The sequence below is a fragment of the Capsella rubella genome, unplaced genomic scaffold, assembly GCF_000375325.1.
Source record: "Capsella rubella cultivar Monte Gargano unplaced genomic scaffold, Caprub1_0 scaffold_8, whole genome shotgun sequence".
Classification (NCBI taxonomy): domain Eukaryota; kingdom Viridiplantae; phylum Streptophyta; class Magnoliopsida; order Brassicales; family Brassicaceae; genus Capsella; species Capsella rubella.
Genome location: NW_006238916.1, coordinates 7,455,409 through 7,465,685, shown reverse-complemented (window position 1 = coordinate 7,465,685; position 10,277 = coordinate 7,455,409). Strand labels below are relative to the sequence as shown.

The 10,277-nt window shown below is 36.9% G+C and overlaps 3 protein-coding genes across 3 annotated transcripts; 2 read left to right on the top strand and 1 right to left on the bottom strand.

The window, feature by feature from the left end:
• Window positions 1-1,241: 1,241 nt before the first annotated feature.
• Window positions 1,242-3,151, top strand: LOC17876662 (ABC transporter G family member 8). The gene has a single exon (XM_006281432.2). The coding sequence runs from the start codon at window positions 1,264-1,266 to the stop codon at window positions 3,031-3,033; it is 1,770 nt and encodes a 589-aa protein (XP_006281494.1). The 5' UTR covers window positions 1,242-1,263; the 3' UTR covers window positions 3,034-3,151.
• Window positions 3,152-4,892: 1,741 nt separating this feature from the next.
• On the top strand, window positions 4,893-7,661 carry LOC17875057 (pentatricopeptide repeat-containing protein At5g52850, chloroplastic). Its single transcript, XM_006281898.2, has one exon. The coding sequence runs from the start codon at window positions 4,893-4,895 to the stop codon at window positions 7,578-7,580; it is 2,688 nt and encodes an 895-aa protein (XP_006281960.1). The 3' UTR covers window positions 7,581-7,661.
• Window positions 7,551-9,017, bottom strand: LOC17874959 (probable NADH dehydrogenase [ubiquinone] 1 alpha subcomplex subunit 5, mitochondrial). The gene is made up of 2 exons (XM_006281149.2): window positions 8,631-9,017; window positions 7,551-7,931 (listed from the first exon to the last, which is right to left on the bottom strand). Exons 1-2 carry the CDS (start codon window positions 8,941-8,943, stop codon window positions 7,735-7,737), a joined length of 510 nt encoding a protein of 169 aa, XP_006281211.1. The 5' UTR covers window positions 8,944-9,017; the 3' UTR covers window positions 7,551-7,734.
• Window positions 9,018-10,277: the final 1,260 nt, after the last annotated feature.

The window sequence follows — 10,277 nt, the reverse complement described above, 5'->3', positions numbered from 1 at the left end:
TTTATTACGGGCTTTAAATGAGTTTCATAAAGCCCATTATATATAGGCCTAAGTAAATTTTCAAGCTTGTTTATTTGGCCTCACAAGCTAAATTATCTGTTTATTCTCATCGCAAAAGTTCATATAAAACAGTCTTCGATGAAATGTCAGGTTGTTTCGTTTATAGTGTTTTTTTTTTTTTTTGTTAAAGATTTCGTTTATAGTAAGGTTTTGAAAATGTTTTTCATTTCATTGACTATTTTGAGATTAGTAGACATTGAATTAGTTTTCACATCAAATTAGGCTATATCTACGTACGTACATAACATAGCCGTAAGTTTAAATATTCAGATATGTGTGTGTGTGCCAAATTAAGACAGAAGTTCACGGATTGTAAAAAAACAAACAATAATAGAGAAAATAATGTGATAGAAAACAGTAGGCCCGTGACCTTATTATTACAATCTTTTGTATTTTTCTTATATTTACTCATCAAATTGGTAATGTATATGGCTGCTACCATATGATATGAGTATCTATGAAAATCATAATGTCGCTTCAATTCTTTTGTCCACATGTTTTTTTTTTAACTTCCTAAACTAGTCAGTTCTTGGCTTTATACATACTTAGTAGTAATCTGTCGATTCCTTGGATATATCGCTAAATTTCTCTATACTGTACCTGTCTCTGTATTGTTTTTGTTACATTGCAGCCAACTTGGCGTCTACGTTTTGAGCCATTTCATTTATCTATATATATAACTATAGCCTGTTGAATTCTTTATTTGTATAAAAAGAAAACATTTAGACATTATTAAGCTTTATTTTTTTTACAAAAATTAAACATATAGTCATTACTAAGACAGACATCAAGTAAAACTAAAACAAGATTGTAAGAAAAGCATGCAATGTATAAAAATAGCATTATATTGTTTAACTAAAACGATATATACTAAAACAAGTAAGCAATGATTTATGAAGACCGACACACACAAAGTTTATAAAGTTTTGAAATTCTTGATATAAGAAAAAAGGTCCCATGAAACTTAATATTCATAATACATCTAACAAGGATATACACAAAAGACTGCAAGAATCCAAAACTGTACTTCAAGAAAATTAAAAACCAAAAACAGTTTAAAGAGAAAAGGAAAACAAAAATAAAACCCTAAAAACGTAAAAGTTTTTTTGGCTTACAAAAACATTAAACTCCAAAATAAAAACCACTTTATAAAAATCTAATTCACTACACTACTCTTTAACTCTCTATACAAGTTAGAACCATATGGAAAACTCTTCGTTGCCTCCGCCGGAGACGGTGCCATACACACTAACCACCTCTTCCATCTCCTACACCAAACCCAAAACCTCTCTCTCTCTCCTCAGCTTCCCGGCGGCTGAGCCACCCACCTTTATCCTCCGCAACATTACTCTCACTGCTCATCCTACCGAGATCCTCGCCGTCGTTGGCCCTTCCGGAGCCGGAAAGTCAACTCTCCTCGACATCCTCGCCTCTAGAACATCCCCAACCTCCGGCTCCATTCTCCTTAACTCTATTCCCATTAACCCTTCTTCGTATCGCAAAATCTCTTCTTATGTTCCCCAACACGACTCTTTCTTCCCTCTCCTCACCGTCTCTGAAACTTTCTCCTTTGCTGCTCGTCTCTTGCTCCCAAACCCATCAAAAGTATCTGAAACCGTAACCTCTCTTCTGGCAGAACTTAACCTAACACACCTTTCAGACACAAGACTCGCTCAGGGCTTATCCGGTGGCGAAAGAAGAAGAGTCTCTATAGGTTTAAGCCTCCTTCACGACCCTTGCTTTCTCCTTCTCGACGAACCCACTTCCGGTTTAGACAGTAAATCTGCTTTTGACGTCATTCACATCCTCAAATCTATTGCTGTGTCAAGACAACGGACCGTGATCTTGTCCATTCACCAACCTAGCTTCAAGATTCTTTCTATCATAGATCGCTTGTTACTTCTTTCGAAAGGAACTGTTGCATACCATGGAAGGCTTGACTCTCTCGAAGATACCTTGCTCTCTAAGGGATTCACTGTCCCTCCGCAGCTCAATTCACTCGAATATGCCATGGAAATACTTCAAGAACTCAGAGAATCCGACGGAAACACTGATGTTAGCGCTCTCCCTTCGACAGAAAGCCGAAAACAGAGAGAAAAACAGAGTATTGTTCGATATAGGACATCAAGAATCACCGAGATAAGCCTTCTCTCGAGAAGATTCTGGAAGACCATCTACCGAACAAGACAGCTGCTTCTGACCAATGCATTAGAAGCTCTTGTAGTTGGTGTTGTCCTAGGAACTATTTACATCAACATCGGAATCGGCAAAGAGGGAATCGAGAAAAGATTCGGCATGTTCGCCTTCACGCTCACTTTTCTCCTCTCTTCAACAACCGAAACCCTCCCGATCTTCATCAACGAGCGTCCGATTCTTCTCAGAGAGACATCAAGCGGTGTTTACAGACTTTCCTCTCACATTCTCGCCAACACACTCGTTTTCTTGCCGTACTTGTTCGTCATCTCAATCATTTACTCTGTTTCGGTCTATTTCCTCATTGGTCTCTGCCCCACGTGGCAAGCTTTTGGGTATTTCGCTCTCGTGATATGGATCATTCTGCTAATGGCGAACTCTTTTGTTCTCTTCTTGAGCTCTCTTGCTCCAAATTACATTGCGGGAACTTCTCTCGTGACGATTCTTCTAGCGGCTTTCTTCTTGTTCTCCGGTTACTTCATTTCCAAGGAAAGTCTACCCAAGTACTGGCTTTTCATGTACTTTATCTCAATGTATAAGTATGCATTAGATGCACTTCTGATAAACGAGTACTCGTGCTTGGCCTCTAAGTGTTTGGTCTGGTTGGAGGAAGCTCAAACGAAGATCTGCGTGGTGACTGGAGGTGACGTGTTGAATAAGAAAGGACTTCATGAGAAACAGAGGTGGTTTAATGTTTATGTTTTGTTAGGGTTCTTCGTTCTTTATCGTGTGTTGTGTTTTCTTGTTCTCCTTAGAAGAGTTTCAGGTTCAAAGAGGTAACTATTTTTTTTTTGTACATTTTATTTCTGCATACTGATCAATCTAAGTTTTTCAAAATATCTCGGTATCAATCATTGATGTCTTAAAACTATTAAACATTCGACTTCGAGATCAATTATTCAACATATTCCTCTTTTTTTTCACCTTTTCAATGGTAACAAAGTGTTTGCTACATGGAGACATGTCACATACAATACATGAGATGTCATATTCAACGTTTTGTAAACATGTCGACTGCATTATTTTTCTAAATAGTGTTTAAGAAAGAACTTGGGATCGAGTTTTTTCACTTATCATTATGTATGTACATCACATTTTGGATCGAGAAGGTTAAAACTTTGTAATAATAAAGGGAGAAAACGTCAATAGTACTATGATGTGGACACGGTTTATTCTCTCTATCACAAAAAGAAACGAAAGAAGTACCATAGCTAGGTCCATAGATCGACCCACCAACACTAGCTAGTTGAATAACTTGTTCGAGTAAAGTTGTGGTTGTAATGAAAAGGCAAATACATATTCTTTTCTCAAGGTATGTAATTCTAATCAAATCAATATATGTGGTGAGGCTAAGATCTAGGTGCGGGACTAGGTGAATATATAAATATAGATCATGGCATAGAAGAGTCGCTTTGGTTAACTTGTAGCTTGAAGACAAACCTTGGTCTTCACGGGTCTTCATCTTCCTTTAAAAAATGAAAACTCACACACAAAAATTCCATTTCTTGTTCTAATATTTTTACGACCAAAATTAAGAATATTTGGTCAAAAGATTTGATATACTGGCTTGAACTATTTTTGTGTTATAATTAAGATTCAAACCCGGTAGTATGCAAGACAGCATACGTATGAATTTATAAAAGAATATTTGTGATTCATAACCTTTTTTAATGATCTTGTGTTCATGTCAAGAGTTATGTTTCTTTTTTGCTTATCGTAAGGAAAATTAGATAACTACAAATCGAAATCCTATGAACACTCGAATTTGTCGACGTGAACCAAAAAAAAAGAAGACGAAGTGATGATGATTTTTAAAGTGAAGCAGGGATTGTTTGATTCTGGTCGTCACGTTGCCATCCCAAAAATGAAATGCTGCAGTGTTCTTGTTTGTTTCCTTGAAATTTAGTTCCAAGTGGAAGAGCGAGCAGTCATGAGTACAATGTACATGAAAACACATTGATACACATACACATACACATGCATGCATATCAATTTGTGTTCACGGACTTGGCTTGTTTCGTTGTCTACTCGCCCGTGAACGCCTTCTTCCTGAATCCCATTGTTACGACCAAACCATTTTTATTTTTTGTCGTTATTGTTTGTTTTCCATTAACAATTTTTTGAATAGCTTACTAGCTAGGTCTATTGCCAAAATCTAACAACATGAATCCAAACATGGTTCATTTAGTTTTCAGAAAACTGAATTATGTAATTTTAGTGTTAGTATCTAATCCATTTTTTGTTGTTGTTGGGATGTTTTTATAGCTCTCTACATGATATTTGAAAGAAAAAATATGTTAGCAAAAAAATGCTTAAGTTAGCCAATACTCAATATAGTGTACTATTTTATATATATATTTTTAAATTTCTTCTTTTAAGGAATAGTTAAGTTTTTGTCACACAATTAAAAAAAGCTATAGGTTAACAATTATAAGCTTATGATAATTTATTGGCTAATAAGTGTTGCAATAATATTTTTAAAATATACTTAAGTAATTTGTTGTCTATTACATGACTTAATATTTGGGTCCTCCATGTGTTTTGTTTCCCTCCAACTTAATCATGTTTGAACTTTGAGGGCAAGATCTCAACAGCGATGTGAAACTTTAAAGTTTCGACCTTTAAGAGCAAAAGATAGAATGACGAGTAAAGTAGTAGCAGCAGCTTCTGCTGCGTTTCTTTCACGCACTAACGAATTGGGTAATCTTCAACAATCATGTATTCGGATTCTCTCCTTTTGCGAATCCAAGTCATCGCGCATTGGTTTACACATCCACTGCCCTGTAATCAAGTTTGGTCTTTTAGATAATCTCGACTTATGCAACAATCTTTTGAGTCTTTACTTGAAAACCGATTGTATATGGAATGCACGTAAGCTGTTCGATGAAATGTCGCCTAGAAATGTTTTTGCTTGGACAGTTGTGATCTCTGCTTATACCAAGAGCCGAGAGTTTGTGTCAGCGCTTTCGCTGTTTGGAGAAATGATGGCTTCGGGAACACGACCGAGTGAATTCACATTTTCCTCGGTGATAAGATCTTGTGTTGGTTTAAGAGATCTTAGTTACGGAGCTCGAGTTCATGGTTCTGTTATAAAGACAGGGTTTGAGGGGAACTCGGTTATAGGAAGCAGCTTGACTGATCTGTATTCTAAGTGTGGGCAACTTAAGGAAGCTCGTGAACTCTTTAGTTCTCTTCAGAACCGGGATACTATCTCGTGGACTATGATGATATCTTCTTTAGTTGAAGCTCGTAAATGGAGAGAGGCGTTGCATTTGTATTCTGACATGATTAAAGTTGGTGTTTCTCCTAACGAGTTTACCTTTGTTAAGCTTTTAGGTGCCTCTTCCTTTCTCGGTTTGGAGTTTGGTAAGATAATTCATAGCAACATAATCGTTAGGGGAATTCCACCAAATGTGGTATTGAAGACTTCTCTGGTTGATTTCTACTCGAGGTTCTCTAAAAAGGAAGATTCTTTGAAGGTTTTGAATTCAACTGGAGAACAGGATGTGTTTCTGTGGACCTCTGTGGTATCAGGGTTTGTAAGAAACTTGAAAGCCACAGAAGCTATTGGTACGTTTCTTGAGATGCGAGATTCTGGTTTTCAGCCGAATAACTTCACATACTCTGCAATACTGAGCTTGTGTTCATCAGTCCGGTCGCTAGACTTAGGCAAGCAGATTCACTCACTAATGATTAAGGTTGGCTTGGAGGAAAACACTGATGTCGGAAATGCACTTGTAGATATGTATATGAAGTGCTCGGCATCAGAAGTAGAAGCTTTTGGAGTCTTTGCAGCAATGATCTCACCAAACGTCATCTCTTGGACAACATTAATCTTAGGTCTTGTTGATCACGGGTTAAAGCAAGATTGTTTGGGACTGTTGATGGAGATGGTAACGCAAGGGGTAGAACCTAATGTAGTTACTCTCTCTGGTGTTCTCCGAGCCTGCAGAAAATTGAAGTCTATAAGACATGTAGTAGAGATCCATGGATATCTACTCAGAAGACACGTAGATGGTGAATTAATAGTAGGGAATTCACTAGTTGATGCATATGCCAGCTTGAGTAAGGTGGAATATGCCTGGAAAGCGACTCGGTTGACGGACAGGAGAGATGCTATCACCTACACGAGCTTGGTGACGAGGTTTAACGAGTTGGGCAAGTACGAAATGGCACTAAGCGTCATCATTCATATGTGTGCAGATGGAATCCGAATGGATCCTGTTAGCATAACCGGGTTTATCTCAGCGTCAGCCAACTTGGGCGCTCTTGAAACTGGGAAACATCTTCATTGTTACTCAGAAAAATCCGGGTTTTCTAGCTCGGTTTCGGTTTCAAATAGTCTTCTTGACATGTACGGTAAATGTGGTCTCTTGGAACATGCAAAGAAAGTTTTCGAAGAAATAGCTATTCCTGATGTGGTTTCCTGGAATGGAGTGATATCTGCTTTGGCATCAAACGGTTGTATTTCATCTGCTCTGTCTGCATTTGAAGAGATGCGGATGAAAGGATTCGAGCCCGATTCAGTAACGTTCCTGATATTGCTCTCTGCTTGTAGTAATGGAAGATTAACAGAGATGGGCCTTGAGTATTTTCAATCAATGACGGAGATTCATAACATTGAGCCACAGATAGATCACTATGTTCATCTAGTTGGTATCTTAGGTCGTGCTGCGCGCCTAGAGGAAGCAACAGGAGTTGTAGAGACAATGCAGTTAAGACCAAATGCATTGATCTTCAAAACATTGCTAAGAGCTTGTAGATACCATGGAAATCTGGCCTTAGGAGAAGATATGGCTAACAAAGGCTTAGCACTTGCACCATTTGATCCAGCCTTCTACATTCTTTTGGCTGACTTATACGATGAATGTGGAAAACCAGAGTTGGCCCAAAAGACTAGAAATTTGATGAGTGAGAAGGGTTTGATTAAGAAGGTAAGCAAGAGCACTGTGGAAGTTAATGGAAAAATTAACAGCTTTGTCAGTGAGGATGCTACTACTGTGGAGAAAACGACTGGGATTCACGCAGAGATAGAATCTATAAAGGAAGAGATCAAAAGGTTTGGTTCTCCGTACCGAGGTAATGAAAACGCAAGCTTTCACAGTGCAAAACAAGCTGTTGTATATGGTTTTATATATGCGTCACCACAAGCTCCTATTCATGTTGTTAAGAACAAAATCCTGTGTAAGGACTGCCATGATTTTGTCTCCATCTTGACCAGATTAGTCGATAAGAAAATAACTGTAAGAGATGGGAATCAGGTACATATTTTTAGGAATGGCGAATGTTCTTGCAAAAGGGAAGAAACAACATTTGTATTATCATAGGTTTTTAATAAGAATGATAAAACATTTGCGAAAAGCGTACAACATTGTTGTAGTTTTGAAAGTTATTAAGCATTTTATTCAGAGGCTGACCACCAATCCAGAAACAACTCTAGCCAGAAAAAAGCAACAAGCACACAATTTGTAAAACTGGAAGTTACTCCTTCAACTGCGGGTCGCTGGAGCTAGCAGCTGGGACTTCTGTTTTGGATTCCGAAAGTAGACCATTAAGCGTCTTGTAGAACTCTGCAGGAAGAGGACCAGGTCGGTGTTGAGGAACGTGCTTTGGGATTGGTGCATCGTTTTCAATTACTTCACACTCGTAGTCATCTGGAACACCCCAAGGGTCCCATTCTGCATATGCAAACAAAAACGGATTATAATTCCAAGGTGAAGAAAGTGTTGTCAATGGGCAGCAAATTCAGAATAAACTAGCCAAATTTCTAGACCGTTAAAAAGCTTGTGTGGTATATAGCATATTACAACCAAAGAATGTGCTAAGGCTCAGGAAAAAAACTAGTTCTATAAAAGACAGTTACAGTTCAAAAGAGGTCCCCTGAAACCTCACTCAAACAATCATGAAGTTTCGAAAGAGGGTTTATAGTTTCACAGGCGTTAACACTTATGTGCAGATAACTCACTGCAAAGCAAGAACACTAATTAAGAACATGACCACACACCTATGCGACATTGTAGCAAAAATCGTTCCATTCCAAACTTAAGTGAACTATGCAAACTTTCACCCCTAAGACAAAGCTAGCAAATAATACAAAAAGTCTTAACTTTTGCATTCAGTTTCCATAAACCATTGACTCATATAGTCATGGTTTCTCTCCACTAATTTGATAGCCAATAAAAAAGGCTCACCAATGTAATGCTCAAGATTCAAATTCTCATTTACCAGAACCATTTCTGGAAACAAATCAATCTATACCCCAATTGTTCATAATTTGTTCCCTAGCTATAGTAAAATCAAATCCCAAAATTTTCATTTTATATCACAAGATGAATCAAAAATACCAAGTCAATGATAGAGTCGACGAGAATACGAACCAATCATTTTGCCAACGAGAGTGAGCTCATCGCGCGCCTCTTCGATAAGCTCTTCAACCTGACCACAACCAAGCCGTTTCTCAATCGCCTCCCAATCCTCTTCTTCCTTGCAAACACTGAGACGGTGGCGCGTGAACGATTCCACAGATTTACGGTATCCTTCATCCTCCGGGACAGCTTGGATCTCCTTTAGGGTTTTGCTGTAGAGATCGATCAACACCGCTCTCGCGTTCGGAACAACGTCAAGCCCAACGATCCCCGTCGTCTGCTTCACTTTAGCCAATAATGGCCGTCCGATTGCCCGTAGAAACATCTCAACCGTTAGATCTCTCTCTCCTTAACTCCGGCGAAATCACAGATATGTTTGTTGTTGTTGTTTTACAGTGTCAACTCTCACATTTTTTCAGATGGTGAAGAAAACGAAAGAAACTATGGGCCGAAATTTACTTAAATGGGCCTTTTATCTATACTAATAGGCCTATGAATAAGATTTTATGTTACATAGCAATATTATTAACCATATCATTAATTAATCCTTTCTTGTTCTTTTTAAAAACTTCTAATTAATTCGCATTTAATTATAATTATTTGTATTTTTAAAAACTTTAGTGTTTTTTATTCGTGAATTGGGGACCATTAGACAATATGGCCAACTCTTACGTTAGATATTTTTAAAAAAGGAAACTTTTTTTTCCTTCAATTTGTATTGATATTTTTTTCTTTTTTTTTGGGTACATTAAATGATAGTTCACTAAAGTAATAAGAAAACACTAGCAATAGTATAAGATAAGATGAGAGGTAACATAACAACAACAACTTGCATGCCCATCAATCGTCATGAGAATCTGGACAGACCATATTATATGATATTTTTTTAGCATATAAACACTAATTTTTTTTTTCTATAAGTATAAAAAAATCGTATTTTCGTCATTGCTTTATTACTAGTATATTTTAGTGACATCAATAAACGACCCTACTTATATATTTAATTACAGAGACGTTTAATTTTGCAGGAATTTTCTAATACATAAATAAAAATATGTTTGACCGACGCTTTGGATTACGACAAAATGATAAATTTATAGTAATAAAAAAAGGTTGACCATTAAATAGAAGACAAAGCACAAGGCACATCACAAGTGGGAAAGGAAGGGACTAAAGACGCCAGATTTAGGGTCTTGTCTCGTGAAATTAAAAAAGAGACAACAACAACAGAACCGGAGTCTTAGTTTCCGGTCTGAACCGAATTAACTGTCGTCTAGCTAGCTAAGCTAATTAGCTTCCTACATTATTATTTCTCAATTATTACACTAAACCGATTTTTTTTTTTTAAAGTAGGTACATTAAACAGATATTATTTTAATATAAACCTTTATTTGGGGTTGTTTCAGTATTTACTTACATCTATTTTTGTACTTGTCAACTCATATTTAATTTTTAATAGCAATTAAAATAGAGGGTTTGACAAAATTAATTGCTTTTTGCTTTAATTTTTCGTAGTTTTTACTTTTTATACATTGAGGAGAAACAAGAAAAAGCTTTGGTGTAGTATACATACAATGTCATTTTAAAATTGACGATATTATTGTTAATCAAAATTAATTTTGCTAAATACACTGTATTAGTCTAAAGGAAGAATAATTA